The sequence below is a fragment of the Falco rusticolus genome, chromosome Z (genome assembly GCF_015220075.1).
Source record: "Falco rusticolus isolate bFalRus1 chromosome Z, bFalRus1.pri, whole genome shotgun sequence".
Classification (NCBI taxonomy): domain Eukaryota; kingdom Metazoa; phylum Chordata; class Aves; order Falconiformes; family Falconidae; genus Falco; species Falco rusticolus.
In genome coordinates, this window is record NC_051210.1 from 42671230 (window position 1) to 42688223 (window position 16994).

The 16994-nt window shown below is 37.8% G+C and overlaps 1 protein-coding gene across 6 annotated transcripts in view; it reads left to right on the forward strand.

The window, feature by feature from the left end:
- The window catches only part of TLE1 (TLE family member 1, transcriptional corepressor), a 77718-nt gene that overhangs the window by 5384 nt on the left and 55340 nt on the right, over positions 1-16994 (forward strand). For 4 of the 6 annotated variants that reach the window (XM_037374616.1, XM_037374622.1, XM_037374617.1 and 1 more), the window contains exons 5-6: positions 12855-12917; positions 13851-13955. In XM_037374616.1, the coding sequence (XP_037230513.1) occupies positions 12855-12917; positions 13851-13955 (168 nt within the window). The remainder of the gene's footprint in view (positions 1-12854; positions 12918-13850; positions 13956-16994) is intronic. The other 2 variants (XM_037374620.1, XM_037374621.1) reach the window with 1 other exon arrangement.

Genomic DNA, 16994 nt, shown 5'->3' on the forward strand with positions numbered 1-16994 from the left:
AGCACTCACTGCTTACTCACCGCTTGCTGTCTTTTCTAGGCTGCACTGCTGAACATATTCATAAAGGAGATTGTAGTGAAGGCTCCTATGGAACTCCACTGGTGACCTGTTTATGGCATAGTGCTGGAGATGACTGAAGAGTAGCTTAGAGCTTGCTGAAATAGAGTTTATTCTTAAATGAATGCTAGTTTGAATCTGACTAAGAACAATGTTGAATTCTCTTGTTTGGAACCATAATCACAGTATGTTTAAATGGAATTGTAATAGAATTTATTATAGTTTGTAGCATTATTTCATAGGGTAATAGTATTTTAACTTTGTAAGTGTTGAGCATTATTTTAGTGGTTAGCAAGCTATGAAATGTACTTTCTAGTATGGGGAAAACATTTCAGGAAATTTATCAGATTGGGTTTCACTGAACTTTTCATAATGATGATAGTATACTGTGGCTAATGATAAATTGCACAGTGTCTAAGAGGAGTCTGTTCTGTAATTGGGCATTGGCTGAGTTTCTCTCACCTGTTCTTTATGTTCTTCAGATGTGTGAACAAATTAGCACAGATGATATAAATTACAGATTAAAGTTCTTTGAGGGGTGCTGAGTAGTAATCTTTGTCAGGGCTGCATATCTGGAAATAGGTGATCCAAAGAGCTAACTAGCCTTTTTGACTATGTGATAAAGCAGAAAATTGAAGTTAAATTGTGTTTTGGTGTAGGGTTATTTTGCTTCTTTTGGTTTTGGGGTTTTCTTTGCCCTCCTCCCCCAGACACATGGGTGTTCTTTTTCCTGTTTTGTCTTTTTTTATTCCTCTTGAAGCTTTTTGATGTTTGTGTAAACAGTTGGTCAAAGCAACTTACATGTAAGGTGGCCAGTCAGTGTATTGACAAGAACAGACACAACAGAAAACTGCATTAGGAGGCAAGCCATTGGGATTTGCAGTAAATATATTACAGAACTCAAGTGAATTGCCGATACTGCTTGTTTAGCAGTTTGCAAGGGCAATGTTAGTATGGATTTTTGAATTAGAAGGGAAGGACTGTTCTTTCTCTGTGCTGGAACATCTAGTTGATGGCTAAGGATAAAATTGATTTAGAGAACAAAATGCTGCTGCCTCTGTTTGTACCATTTAAAAGGTTTCTATGGATTAGCAGACAAAACCAAAAATAGCTTCCAGTTTTGGAGAAGGGGAGCAAGAATGAGTATACTTTTCAGCTACACCTTGATTAGGTACTAAGTCTATGAGGAAACCTGCAGTTGTTAGGTCAAGAAAAGGAGAAGACATCTGAAACTGGGTGGTTCTAATGATCTGCAGAAATCTGCCTATTTATGAAATGGTTTAAGTGTTCTAAAATACCTGAATTTCTGTGCTTTCTGCTTCATGGTATGATGTCCTCAACTTTATTAAATGTAAAAGTTTGAGTTAAATTCCTGAGGGATGGGAATGAAAACACCATAATTTCTTGGGAAACATAACTAATAGGAAGGTCATTCTTTTGTGGGGTTGTCACAGTAGTTTCTGTTTACGATTTTTGTTTTGTTAAAAAAAAAAAGCTGAAACACTTATTGCTGTTCTTCATGGGCGAGTCTGAGTGCAAGGTCATTCTGAATTTGTTTTTGTAACTGGCTATAAGGTTTCCAGCTGTTATTTTGTAGACAGCTAGCTGTCTGGCCTCGAATGATGGACATAAATTGCCAGTTAAGAGAATGCAAAATCTTTAATTAACAAGACCTATGGGAAGCTCTTAGGTTGTTTCTTTAAACTGAAATACTGTCTCACAAATGGAGTTTGTTATGTAGTGTGCAAAGAGCAGCTCTGACAGAGCCAAGATATCATTTATTGTATGTCGATGCAGAGGTGGGTGCTAGGTGGCAATCCACACCGCTAGCACGCTGCTTAACACATAGCATAGCTACTTTTTTATACACTTTGAACTATTGTAAACAATTACATTTAGCCACACTTAATTCTCACTTGTTCTTGTGAGCTTCACCTGCAATTGAAAGTACAGCTTCCCCCCAGCCTCACCTGTTTTGTGGGGAGGGGGCTTTTTTTAGTCTGGGGCTTTCTTTGCTCAAGGGTGGAGCTTTTAATATGCTAAGTAGGATAGTTACGCATAGTTCCAGTAATTTTCTGTTTGGTCTCAACTGTGTGGTTTTCCTTGATCTTCTTTTGTTATGTCCCAGCTTGACATATTTACGGAGTCTGTTCCTTCTCCCAGGGTTGTGTTTTGTTAACTGCTTGTAACATTCTGTTTTTCAAATTCTTTCTTGTTTTTCATTGTAGATATTTACATACTCTGCGTAAAGTTCAAGTCTGATCTAATACGAACCAGTCTACATTATGAACTGCAGAATCACAGCACTGGAAAGGACCTAGTGCCTCTCTTGTGTCCTAGCAGGATCAGCTATACCAGTGTCATTGCTGATAGGGTGCTTGTCCTGTTAGCAAAGACAATAATAGTGGTGACTTGTAAGCTCTGTAGGTAGCAGAGGGAGAGCAGGTCATTCCCTTGCCTTCCAGAACCATCTTCTATACCCCTAGAGTCTAATGTTCATTTTCTGAACGTTGGTGCCTGGCTGAAGTACAGTGCCTGAAGTAAGTGCAGTACTCCAGGGGAGGAAGTGCCGTGCTGAGTAGCATAGAAGGGTTACTTAGCGTACATCTTACTGTGGTGGTAGCTTTTTTTGCAACAGCATGCTATTGACTTATGTTCAACTTCTGATCTGCTGTGACTGAGAGATTCCTTCCTGGCCCATTATTTCCTTTTCCTTTATGTTCCTGTCTAGGCGTGCTATGGTCCTTTATCCCTATTTATTCCTATACTACTTTTTCATTTGTAGTTCATTTTTTCCATTCACTGCAAAGTGAGTTCTGAAGCTATTCTCCAGCATATTTTGTCTTTCCAAGCTTGAAGCTCTCTGCAAATTAAGGCTTAGGGCAAATGAAGAGATCTTCATGCTTACTAGTAGGAAATACAGAAAAATATTGGACCTATGATACATACAGAACTTTTTAATTTGCAGAAGAGAAGGGTGCATTCATACATGGTTTAATCACTAAGTAGTTTTGTACTTGTTCCTGTGAAGTTTTAGCTGTGCTGTTTGTTGCCCCTATAGTGCTATAAGCAACAAATTCTTAGTGAAGACATTGATATGATCTGCCTCTCAGCCATAATTACTTTACTTTTTGGACATTGCATCATTCTGATTGCTGTTCACTGCTAAAAAATACTTTTGTGATCTATATCCCAGTTTCACCTAGATGTCTATGGATAAGGGGCTTTTTAGTGCCCCAAACGTAAGGAATAGTAATTAAGCTGGTGTGTCTTTGCTCCTTTGCTTTCCCTTTTCTGTCTGTTGGGCACTGTTCTTTAATAATTTTGTATCCAGTTGGCATCTGCAGGTTCTGCAGGGTGTCCACTAGCTGCTCAGTCTTCACCAATGTGCTCTTTCTGTTGCATCAGGCCTAGTCAATTTGGAGACATTTTACCTGGAATACTCTGATCTGTTCCTTTCCTGTTTAAGCTGCAGTGTTGACCATGTGTAACTAGTAATTTATATTAATTATGTGGTTGGTGATGATTCTTGTATAGTCAAGACAGGTGGCAAAAAGTATAGACTTTCTGAACTTCTTGGTGTCTCTTGACCACATCTTTCCTTTTCTAATTGAGGGGACTGGACCACTATTTTTTTTTCTCCTTCAGCTATTCCAGCCTGTAGAGCAGTAACTTTACTTCAGCTGTTGTTTACTAGCGGCATGTAGATACCAAAACACATGCTTCTGTGGTATATGTTCATACTGTCTCACCTGGCCTAGTTTCCACTTCCTGTGTGCTTTCCTTTTTGCGTGAATTAAGTCAGTTAATAATTTGGAATTTGGTCTCTTGGCACAATTCCATCCCTTCCCTTCTTCATCTGTCCCTTCCTCTTCGATTCACAGATGTATTGACTATCATCAATGTCCTTAATATTTTTTTCAAAAAGAAAATGTACATAATACCATTTTTTTAATGTCATTCTTCAGTAACAGGTCTTACAAAGCTGATCTTACCAGGTGGTATTCACTTTCCTGAAGTCTTACCAGCTTTTTCATTCTTCCTTCCTGCCCTGATGATTATAAACTAGGCAGGGATTATGAACAGTCTTAATCAAATTAGTTGCTCTTTGGACAGTTTCAATTAGTTCTTCTCTATCAGAATGTAATCTAGATGGTATCTTTACTAGTTCTCTTCTATTCTATGAGCCACAGAACATATATATATATATAAAAATAAAAGGGTGGAGAAATTTACTGACCTGTTCCCAAAGTTTTGCTGAAAGGTTTCCAAACCTTTTCCCCATGTAGTGAAAAATCTCATGTTATTTTCACCTTCCGTAGAAGTCCTGTGGGGTGGATTATTCTGCTAGTTGCTAACAGAAGAGTTGTCAATCCTCTCAACCTGCTATTCATTACTGAGTCTCCTGATGGCACCTGAAACATCGATATGAACACCCTTTTAAGGCCTTAAATTGTTTCTCTGACTTTGATAGAGTTTTGAAACTGAGCTGTGAATATACTCAGTATTGTAAAAAGGCAAAATTACATTTAAGATACAACACTGCATGTGATTTAGTTGATGAGTTTAATTTGGTAGTTATTTCTGATGTCCTGGTGAAAGGTAGCATGTTGGATTCTGGCCCCCCCCCCCCCCCCCCCAGTATTTCAGGCCCTTGTTTTAGTGTGCCATCTTTTTTGTGAGATGGCACACTTACTGTTCTAGTCCAGATTCTACTGCAATTACAGTCTTGAATGTTGATAAAAACAGAATCCTGACAGGGAGTTTTGTTATTGGCTTACATACTGTAAAAATGTCTGCTTTCTTTGAGGAACCCTATGCTCTGATCCCTGGAAACTGTGATTCTAGGCACTTCTGCAGCTATGCAAGAGCTGTAACTTTCTACTGCCATCCCAGTAAAGTGGCTTAGTGTGGCAAGGGCTGCAAGGGTGTATGCAGAAATTTGTGGGAGTGAGAATGAAATAGGAAGCAGTTTTAAAATAATGTCCTAAACTAAATGCAAAGCCAACAGAGCTCTCTTCTGATAGAGGTGTAGCAGTTACGGATATACTGCTTTTATTAATGCCTTCTTTCTTTTTTCTTCTCTTTGTCTCCTCCTTGTTCTTACATAGTGTAGTGTTTCTCAGTTGTCCAGAGTAAATGCAGCTCTTAATGTCCTTAATGGTAATAATGCGAAGTATACTGGACAATTTTGGAGACTGTGCTGCTTCTAGAGCACGATAAGAGCACATGAAAGTGCAGTCCTGTGGGAGGAAGGGCGCTCATCTGATAGCTTATTGTGTCCCCCAAAAACGTCTGCTCCCAGCTTGGTTCTCACCTTCTGGGCTGCATTGGTACCTGAGCAATGCCTCCTGTGAGCCTATTTAACTTGCTGACATGGTGGTTTACTAAGTTGGTCCTTTCCCTCCTCCTGTAGTAGTATTTTCTGCTTGACTTATTAGTTGAGATGTTGGACAAGTCCAACTGCCTCTAGCATGGTTTGAAGAAAGCGTGCTACTGGAAGCAAAGGTGGCAATACCTCTTCTGGATTTGAGTCAGCTTCTGACTTGCTCAGCATCTCATGGAATCTAAATAGAAGGGGGAACTGAGTGTGCTGGAAAGCAACTTGAAAGTAAAATAAAGCTGTGTGCACACTTCAGAGATTTAAGTACTTCTGTGTGTATTGAAGGTTAGCTTAGGCATGGAAACTAAGCTGTGGAACTAAAATTTGGATAAACACACCTTTTGTAGTTTCAAGTGATTGAGCAAGATGGGCTAAAGTTGGATTAAAGGAGAAATGTGGTAACTGTCCTGTTTAGCCAAGTTTAAGAAGAGTCTTGACTTGGTGAAGATGTGTGAAAAGAGCACTTTAACATCCTGACAACAGCTTCTTTGTTGCCAGTTGGCTTGGGTTCAACAGGATTTACAGCTGCAAATGGGATGGGCAGTTGTGTACAGTGGTTCATTGAGAGCTAAACAGCAGCCTTTCTCTATTATTATAGAAAGCATTGAAATTAGACATCTGAAATATATCCAGTCACTTCACAGTTGAACGAGGTCCAAACCTGTACTAGATGTTTGGCAAGTGTAGCTGTTGACTGGTGCATTTCAAGTAGCTTATGTTTAAATTAACATGACCTTTCTGTAATTTAAACTGACATCTAAGAGGATTCAGATAAGTGTAGTTTAGGTACTGCATTAAAAAAATACTAATTTCACTTTGGAAATGCATTCTGTGGTTTTACTGTGTTGAGTTTTTATTCTGTTAATGCTTCTGTTACTTCTTCCTCTCTGCACTCCCACTTGCAATATGGTGGTGTTTTGGTTTTTTTCATAGCTAAAGATTCTTCATGCCAGTCTTCTGGGGTTTTAATATCATTTTGTGGGTGGCTAACCTCGCAATTAAAATAAGTAGTACAAATGCGGGGCAGAGGGGAAGCTGTATTTGTTAATGCTATGTCATGTTAAACTGAGAGTTTATGCCCAAAATGCAGAGATTGTTGCGGTTGCTGAAATGAGTGCTACCCATTACCACTTGTCAGATTGAATTTCAAGTATCTTTTGAGAATAAACCTTCCCACCTTCTCCTATTGGTAAGAATATTAGTAATGACAGCGTTCATAACTTAAAACTGAATTTGAAGGCCACCTTCCACAGTTTGTGGTGGGGTGGTTAATATGGTGGTAAAAGGGAGATGAATGTGGCTACTTGTGTGAGTCAATTACTCAGGAGGCCTGTAAATTTGATTGGCTGCTGCATTTCTAGCAGAATCATTTGATTTGAGAGCAATAGAAAGATAAGATATCCAATTATCCAAATGATTTGCAGGGTTAGCCAACGTTGTCATGGAGACGCAAGTTGGAACAAATTAAATTTTAAGCAATAAAATAATCTCAAAGCACGTCTGGGAACAAGAAAACTTGGCAGTGGCACTTACCTGAATTGAATCTTAGCCTGACACACTGTTGTTTGACATTGATATACTATGGGGGCCTAAACTTTTAAGTGGCATGTTATCTTTTTTCCCTTTTGCAGCCGTTGCCAAAACAGATTGTAGTGTATTAGTTTTACATAAAAGGACATTAACAATATATGCATATCTCAGTGCCCAGCATGGATTCAGTAACTCATGAACAGCAAAGTTCATGGAATGCTAGCCTTAATAGTTTGAGATTTTTGAATATTTAACTTTCGAGTTTTAATTATACCTCCAACATGCCCTCGCCCCCTGAATTCTTAGCAATTTTTGGAAGTGCTTGAGTCTTCCTGCAGCGAAGTTCTAACAGCATGCACATGGCTAAGCGCAGCAAAATGGTTTTTTTGGAATTGGCCTGTGTGTGCTTTTTGCTGTCTTCGAAGATCTCTGTCACAAAAAGAATAAAGGCTACATTGTTTAAGTATACTGGTTGTTTTGATGATTCTACTGGAAAAATGAAAATACTAAATCAGTACTAACTTTAGATCAAGACTAATATATATACATGCAGTTTCTTACTCAAGGACTTGTGGTATGCAATATTTAACTGATTTCTGGGTTGCAACAGGGATGAAAAAAATGGTCAAGCACGTTCCATAAAGAGGGCTTTTATCCACAGGTCTGTTAGGCAGATGGAGATCAAAGTTGGTATGAGGTAAAGCCATTTGCAGCATTCTCATAGCCTTCGATTTTCTTCTCATCCTTACCATAGATAATCTCAAATGATTCAGTAATGACCAAAAGTGCAACATTGACCTTTACTCCCTAGTGGATTACTGTTACATGCTGTAAATGGCGGGAAGTCCATTTTGTTCTCCCTGAAGGAGTTCAGTATTGTACTTGGCTTTCTTTGTATTGAAAGTGTTAAGTAGAGGCAGAGTACTGAAGAATTACCTTCTAAAGCTTTTGTGAATGTGATTTGACAGTAAATTATTTCTGCATTAAAGGCTGATTCTGTGATTCTTTTGCTTTAAAGGAATGGGTCAGGACTTTGTGTGTGTCATCAGAACTTTGGATTTTCTTGCTTTACTTTTAATCATGTTGTTCCTAAACTGTATTCTTCCTAATGTAACGACAAAAATGATTCTCAAAATTGCGTTAAAGTAACTGAAGTAAATAAAGATGTAATAAATGCGAATATATAAACCTGTCCTTAAGAAGTGGTGGTGGAGTGAGTTCAAATACTGACTTAACTGTGATATAGGAAGTGCAGTTTGCAAGAAAGAATAACAAGCTTCTGACATACAGTGGACAGTTTTAACTGAGCATTGTTTTGTAAAGGAAGGTCTGGACAGCTTTGAGGAATCTTGGCACTGATAACAGAGCAGTTGTCACAGTACAGCTGATTTGCAACATGTTTGTTTTCACAGACTTAATTTTTGCTTTTGATCACCATGGATGCTAGTCACTAAAGCTAAAGTCACTACTGCAGCATGTATGGTAGACACTGATTGGAGCAAACCCAAAATTATTATTGGTGAAACCTTTGAAGCTGAAAGGTGATTGATTAATTCTCCTCAGAGGAAGGTTGCATTCTTCACTTGGAAGTGAGAGTGATGGTCCCCGTAGGCTGGGACTTCCAGCATTAAGTGATAAAACATGCGTGGGTATTAGGTGTACTGAGAAAAACAGTCAGAGTCTGGGTACTTGTATTATACTTTCTTCTTTTTATTCCAGTGCAAAAAGCTGTAGTTTAAGAAATCATGTTGATATACGTATGATATCTTACATGGTGCTTTGGAAAGTACAGGCTCTCAAAATGCAAAATGATCTGGAATAGACTACTGTAGAGGAAAACACTTAAATACTTTTTTTTAACAATGAAGAAAAAAATCAGTTGTATGTACAAGCTCTTTCTTAACTGCATAGTAAAATGTTTAAATGAATATTATATTTAGTAACTAGTCTGGCTGCTTTGTTCTTTGTCATTATGTTAAGAATTCATTTTAGCAAGAGACTAACTTAAGTACAAACACTCAGGTTTGGCAATGGTTAGGTCAAAACATTTAAGTCTTTAATTAGATGGAATGGAGGCAAAAAATTTACATGAGTGAAGAAAAAGATCTGTCAGCTGAACTTAATTTTACAAAATGCAGCTGAATTCCTTCATGTTAATTTTTAATGGTACTTCAGAAAGGAGGGTAGCACTTCAGTCAGGGGTCTGACAAGCTTGTCATTTGCAAATAAATCAAAAGACAGTCATTATAACAGCAAGAACCAGTGAATGATGTAGTTTTGTCATTCTTGGATGGGCCTGACACTCAAGTCCTCTATTAGAAATGAATGTATTCAAGAGGCTCTGCATTAAGAACACAAACAATTAAGGGCACTTCAGATGCTTTGCTAAGAGCTGCCATAGAGCTAGGAGGGCTTTCATGAGAGATGCAGGCTTCTACAGTCTGCTTTAGCAAGGAGTCAAAGAACATGGCCAATCAGTCATGTTTCTCTATGCTCGAGCAGCTTTCTGCAAAATGTTGTTTGTTGACTCATTCTTCTGACTGCCCTATATGTCCCAAGATCAGCAGTTAATAATAGCGATGTTGCATTGGGAGGCCTCTAGAAGTAACTGATAAGTACCCTACTTTTAAGACTTTCAAATGCATGAGCCCCAAATCTTGAATATATAGCTTACTGTAATGCCACCGATTACTGATGTTTAGACTTGATTAAGGAAGCTTTCCTGGACTCCTTCAAAATAGGTGTTTGCTTTCAAGAGTGAACGAATATATATATATACACACACACGTATACTGGAAGATATTTCATCTTGAAAGGTGAATCTGTGTTGCCTCTTGAACAACTGGTTTTATATTTAAAGTAAGTTCCTTTTTCTCAGTTCTGAAAACAACCTCTTGCAACTCCTGATGGGCAAGAGTAGGTGAATTGTACATTAAAACCTAACTTTCACAACTCACTAGAGAAAAAACAACATTTCTTAATATGTTTTTGAGTAAGAATTTTTTTTACTAAACACTTGAGCACAGTAAACAGGAGGCATATAAAATATCACGGTTAAATAATTTTAAGTACCTTAATTGTGTGTGGCAAATGGGACTAGCAGGCAGACTGCCCCTTAAATGCAAGCAGATTTTTGTTATGAAGCATAGAATAGTCTTTTCAGTTTACTTTCAGTGTAAATATCTCAACTGGCACTTGTGACAGAAGCAACAAATCTCAAAATAAACTTATTTATGGAATATGCATTTAAATTTACCAAGCACTGTTGATGAATATTAACAATGCTGTTCACTTAACGGTCATCAGTGATGCCCTGCTTTGGTAAAGACAAACTCAGAAGGACACATTTTTTTCAGTTCTGATATTAAGTTGGGTATGGTAGTACTGGGGATAATAATTTTAAAGTAAGGTTGACTGTGAAAGGGGAAAAATTGATTATGCCCACTTTTATTAGAATTTTTTTTTTTTAAATCTTATCAACCTGTGTTGGGACTGGTAATTATCACATGATGTTGAGTTTTCTTGTCTTACTGTGTGCTGTCCTGTATGCTATGTTAGTAGTGAAGCTCATATATTTGATCCTGTCCAGTAAAACCCAATGACATGGACAACTTGCATATTTTATGGACTGTACTGAAAATAGATCTATCTTTTTCTTACAGCTATAAGGATACTTATTTCAGTATTACAGTAAAGGGACACTTATGTAGGCCATTCAGGCCAAAGAACTTCTCAGTAGAAACCAAATGAGTTTTTATTTTGCTCTCATCACCTGCTATGATTAATCCTGGCTTCTATTCTGAAAACCAAGGTGATCCCATTGGTCTAAGGCAATTAACTTCTTGGACCCTAAACGTCTCAGCTAAACATCAGCCAAGTAGACTGGGAGCCAACAGACTTTTTTTTCATAGCTGACATACCTTGCTTTATGGAGACACATACTAGGTATGTGGAAAAATGCCCTTTGGTACATAGATTCTCAAGAGTTGTGTGCTGGTGTTTGTGTTGGGTTTTTTTTTTGCCCTTGATAACAGCCATTGAAAGTACCAACAGATTTGGTAATAGTTAAGTCTGATAACTTATAATAGTTAAACTGGTTGCTTCCTTGTATTGCCTTTGCTGATATATATGTAGTACTAAGGGTCATGCACGGAATGGTGGGTATTCTGTGGTTGTGGCCCAAGTGAAACAGAAGCAGATTGCTGTGGTACTTACTGTGTGAAACAGTAGCTGTTTCTATTCAGAACAGAGGTCCGTTCCCCTTGTTGCGAGGTAAGAAAGGTTAGCTGTAAAGCAGCTGTCATTTCATTGCCCTTATTGAGGGGGAACCTTTTTGTCCTAAGAAGAAACCATCCCAGAACTGCTCTGGAGACTCTTCTGTCCGCAGAACTTTATGGTGGATGTATCAAATGCCAGACTTTGGTTAGGTGGAGAACTTCAACTTATGTCAGAGAGAGATGGTGTTTTACAAATCTCAGTGCTATCAAGTATTTCCCCTGTGTCTCTCGGAGGTGGGAAAAGAGGTGTTAAAGCTTGCCAGTTGTATTTAGATCCCAAATCACCTGTCTGTTGAGACAAAAGCAGAGGCTGGCTTTTGTATCCTGATTACTGCTTCACTCATATATAAGGATCAGCATATCACAGTGTCTTAAAAAACTCAGGATGATGGGAGGGCTCAGGGAAAGTCTCAGCAGAATGGTTACCAATGTTTTCATCTGACTTCTTTGAAAGAGTTTATCTTTACTCAGGTTTATGTATGTCCTTCATGGAAGGCCTAATGATTTTCAGCAGGGATCTCTTTATTTCTTGTGTCTTAAAACAAAACCCCCAAGAAATAGCTGTATGGATTAATGATATGGCAGAGTGAAAAAAGCTGTTCAGAATGTCCTGTATGTAGGCTGTGTTCACATGTGGACGCTAATTTTGTTTTTTTGCCACTGTGCTACAGTGACTGCAGGAGGTGTTTTTAAGGAAAACTAGGAGTTGTGCAAATACCTTGGGGATTAATTATAATGGTAGTTCTGAATAGGCTCTGTATGGGTCTGAAAAGCTGTAAGCAGGGGTAAAACTGTGTAATGAGAGAAGATCACTGTACCCCACCAGAAATCCCATGCTCAAGTTGACATGCCATAAGTGGGAGATACATCAAGCTATTGAAAAGTGGGACTCAAACACTTTGTCCTGCTGTCTTCTCTGCTGCTTTTAGCGAAGGATTGTTCTGTTCTCTGCTGGTTCCTAGCCTTATTGTTCTCCTGTTACTCATGGTTTCACTAATTTGCTGTTATTGACTATCACATTTTCTAATCTGATTCTTTTTCTTGTCTGCATTATTTTAATTCTCTCTCAATATGGAAATCTTGAAGTCTGTATCTTTTGTCTCCATTCTGCCTCACTTCTGTTTTGGTATTTCTTTTGTACTCCTTATGGCGTGTTTCTGTCAGCAAAAATTAATTTTACCTTTGGATAGGCAGATAAAATTGATCATGAAAGAAACGTTTTTCTTCTATGCCTGTCACCATCATTTTATGCTGTTTAATAATTTGAGTAATAAATCTATCTTTTGAAAAGCTTTATTTTGGACTTAATGGATTTCAAAAATGCTCCACTTGTTAATGAGCTATGTACAAGGACCAGATTTGTGCCTAAACATGTATTCAGATTAGGTGCTTTAGACATGGCAGATGTCCTAGAGTAGCTAACTAAATCTCTGTCCTCATCTGGGTTTATATGTATATTAGCTGTTTTTGTATGCCAGTAGTATGAAGATGCGGATTTCTGTTACTTTCTTCACCATGTGAAGTTAATGTAATCCTGTACACTAGTTAATATATGGCAAAAAAAAGCACTAAAACACAGTTTTAATCAAACTACTTTTCCTTTATAGACAGAAATCGCCAAGAGATTGAACACAATTTGTGCACAAGTCATCCCGTTTTTGTCTCAGGAAGTAAGTAAAACTGTTCATCTGTTAAAGTGCAATTATGTTGCCTTTCTGTTTGCAAATTAGCTAGTTTTAAGATGTTAATTTTATCACAATACACAAGTGTAAGGAACATCTGTTATAGTTGAAGTGTGCAAACCCCCTGCTAATTTGGTCTAACAAATCTTAAGTTCAAACTAGTGACAATGGCTCAGCCTATTTCATTGCCTGAGGAGAGTGGGAGTCTGTAAAATATTGGCAATGCAACAAAATGCTTTCATTTCTAATCGTGGTGATTGGTTATTTGATATTCAGTTGTCAAATGTGAATCTAGTGAAATAAGCATGCTTATCTTGTCTACATAATTTATATCAAGTTTATATTTTGATATAAATTATAAAATTACAATTAATATAATGAATAGTTAGCTCACATTCAAAACAGTGTTTAATGTTACAAACCTGCATGTGGTCTGCATGATTGTGATTGTAGCATATTGTGGGCAGCTGCTGTTAGATTTTGAAGCCTGTTATTTTGGATAAGCCTTGCCAAACTTTACAGTTTACAAAGAGTGTTTGTAGTTCTCGTTAAGTGAAGCACTTGTCCATATTTGAAATTTCAGTAGGTTTTGCTGTGTAGGCACAAAATATATATGTGTTAAAAGTGACACTAATGTGAAGTTGACATTATTGTCCTGTCAACTCAATTAGAACCTAATTATTCATTTGCCAGAAAATCAATACTGAAGGGGGAATAGATGAGCTTGCTGCCTTCAGGGCTCTTGCTTGCTTTTGAATAGGTAAGAAACTGGGCACTTTTACCTGTGTAAGATGTCTTGTAATATGTAGCCTGGGCTTCTGCAGATGAACCAGTTATTCATGTGTTTGTGATCCTGGTTTGATTTGGTGTGATCAATACCTTAACACAAATTTTTCCCCATACCCTTTCTTCTTTTAAAAGCATCAGCAGCAAGTGGCCCAAGCTGTAGAACGTGCCAAACAAGTGACCATGGCTGAACTGAATGCCATCATCGGGGTACGTGGCCTTCCAGGTCTACCTCCTACAGTGTGTATAACTTGCTTTCATATCTTACTGCTTTGCTATTTACACTTAGTGCTTTGATATCTAATGCTTTGTGATACCCAGTGTTGCTGAAGTGTTTGCCTTACTTCACACAGTTTTTAGTAGGGATAATGTTAATAGTTTACTTTGCTAGTACGTAGTTTTGTGCAGTGATGCTGTGTGTAACGAAACCTTCCCTGCAAAATATATAATGATGCTTGTTTATTTGTAGGCATTGGATGTCAGTTGATGTAGTTACCTTTGCCTCATGCTTTTTGTGACATTTGGGTTCTTGGAGCCTGTACAACTATTCATTCTTCTTTCTTTCCTTTTCTTGTGAATCTTTCATGAATTTTAAATTAGCAAACTACTGAAAAGAAACTTCACTTGCTTTTGAAGTAGTATTAATTGTCTGACACAGTGTTCTCATAGCCTTTCACTAAGTATGTGCTAAATATGCTGAAATAAGTTAATACTACTTGCTTGTGACTGGTTGTCAATCACAAGTCATTTGCTTTGTATTAATGAACTTTTTGAACCATACATTTCTTCCACTGTATGAGTTCATGTCCCCTGCCACTAAGTCTAGAATATTTCTCATGTTTTCTGCCCTTCCAGACTAAGTGAAAGAAGTAGCTGAAACAAGAACTCGTCCTTTCTGATTTTATTCATATGTGAGCGCCTTGAGCAGATTCAAATTACTCACTTATCAATTTATGTTAATTGCTTGTGAGAAGATGCCCTGCTGGTCTTTATAGTTCCCTCAGACACTTTGTAATGATAATTAGACATGCTGCTGTACGGATTAACAGTGCCATAGTCCAATGACATCTACAGACAATGGAACCAGTTAATCCATCTGTGCTTAAAATTACATCCCAACTGGAGATGGAAGAAAAAAAAAAAAGAGTGAGGGAGGATTAAAAGAATGAGCCTCAGCTTGAAAACCCTCCTTTCATCAGTTTCTCAATTGCAGATCTGCAGTCGGTTTGCCTGTGGTAAGCTGTTGGCAGTCAATTAGGTGAAATAAACTGGGAGGGTGACCTTCATTTCCTTTTAATAGCTTTTCCTCCCTGAAATGGGGAGCTTCAGTGGATTTTCAGCTTAAATTTTATTCAAGCTGCTTTATTACACTTGACAGATTAGCTTTGCATAAACATACCCCCCCCCCTTAAAATCTGTGCTGTTTTTCCCTTCGTATCAAATTTTGACTGTTACTTAGTTGATTTACTAATCACATCTTAGAAACCCACACAATTACATCTGTATTTGTCACAATCTTCTCGATGTTTTGCTTGTGTAATGAATTACTTTATGAATACCTGATTTGATCTTTGAAATACAACACATGTACATTTGTGGTATTTGATTAACAAAGATTAGAGAACTGTACTTTCTTGCATTTTAAAAAATGAATTACTTTAGGATGAAAATAGAATGGAAACCTCTTTTTAATGAACTAGTTTTAAAGAAAAAAATATGCAGTAAATAGAAATATGTATTGGAACATATTTTAAAACATTCTTACTGGATGTAGAATAGTGCTATTTAGCCAAACCAAATTTTGCTATCTCTAGCATGTCATGTACCGCTTTTTAAAGTTGGCACAATAGTCTTAAAAGCAATAGGATCTATTAAGTATCGTGTGCAATTAAGAACTTCTCTTTTGGGGGTGGGAAGAGGAACCTGTTTGGAAGCAGGAATAGAACCCTCCATGTTTTTTCCTTTTAAATTATCAAAGATTCACTAGAAGAGATACTTTTTCTTCTGTCTTCTGAAAGACTGCTGAATGATTCCATACAAATCCAAAACTGTGAATGAGGAAATTAACTTGTTGGGCACAAAATTTCTTGGACTGTGTAGATGCATGCATATACATAATGCTAAAATTAGATGTACGTTCCAGTGATCTTTTACAGTCTACATGATCAATAATTATCTTGTGCCACACAATGAATTTCATGCTTTGACATATGCTTGATTTTGTTTGAAAGGGATGGTGTATATCCTGGAAAAACTGAATAGCATAAAATTGGGTTGACAATTCGGTGGACCTTTGCTCCCCCTCACTGAGCACGCAGCATGTCAAGCCCTCTCCCCAGAGGGGGAACACACATCAGAAGCCTGTCTGTTCCTACAAGCGGCAGCTGCACTGAGAGTGAGCACAGCCCAGTTTGATAGCAGCTGTCGGTATTGTTCAGGGACATGACTTGGTGTAAAGAACAATGGAAGGGCCATGCTGTTAAAGTGCAGTGTCTTTCAAGATAAGAAAAGAAATAGTAATTTAACGGTTTAGACACCTATTATGAGCATGAAAGATCATGCAACTCCTTTTCAGAATGCAAATAGGCTCGACCAATCTGTAACGGTAGAAGATGCAACTGAGTAGCTTCTGGAGTCATACTACCAAGGATACTTATGTACAATAAATTTTGAGGGTATGAGGAAACTTTAATTTTCTTAGCTGATGTTCACTTGTGTAGTTTCTTTTGATTAGATAAAAGTCTGCATTTCTGTTGGGGTTTGACACACGCGCGCGCACGCACACACACGCACGCACACTTGCGCGCACACGCACACACGCACACGCACGCACACACGCACACACACACACACTCCTCCGCCCCTTCTCTTTTTGTACGTAGCTGTTGCCTGACGCTGAATGATTCAAGACCTTCCCAATTGGCTTGCCTGACTTACAGCAGTTACTGTTGCTGCTGGCCTTTTTGAAATACAAGATGATTTGGAACTATATTTATTTTATACTTTTTTTTTATTTCCAGTTGAGAAAGTGGAAGCCTATTAGAGGACAGACTGTGAGGGTAGGGATTTGTAATCTTATGGGACAGAGATTTTTCAGAGAATTTGCCTACGAAGTCAAAAGTGAGGCTTTGTAATCTGTGTATATTGAGCATATACAAAAGTGAATGAATGAATTTGACAGATTTAGAAAAAAAGGTAATAATAGTTAGACTCTATGGGTTTGTAAGAAATAAATGCTAATCCTCTGTGTTGATTAAAAGTTCTTACTTCAGGAAAGAA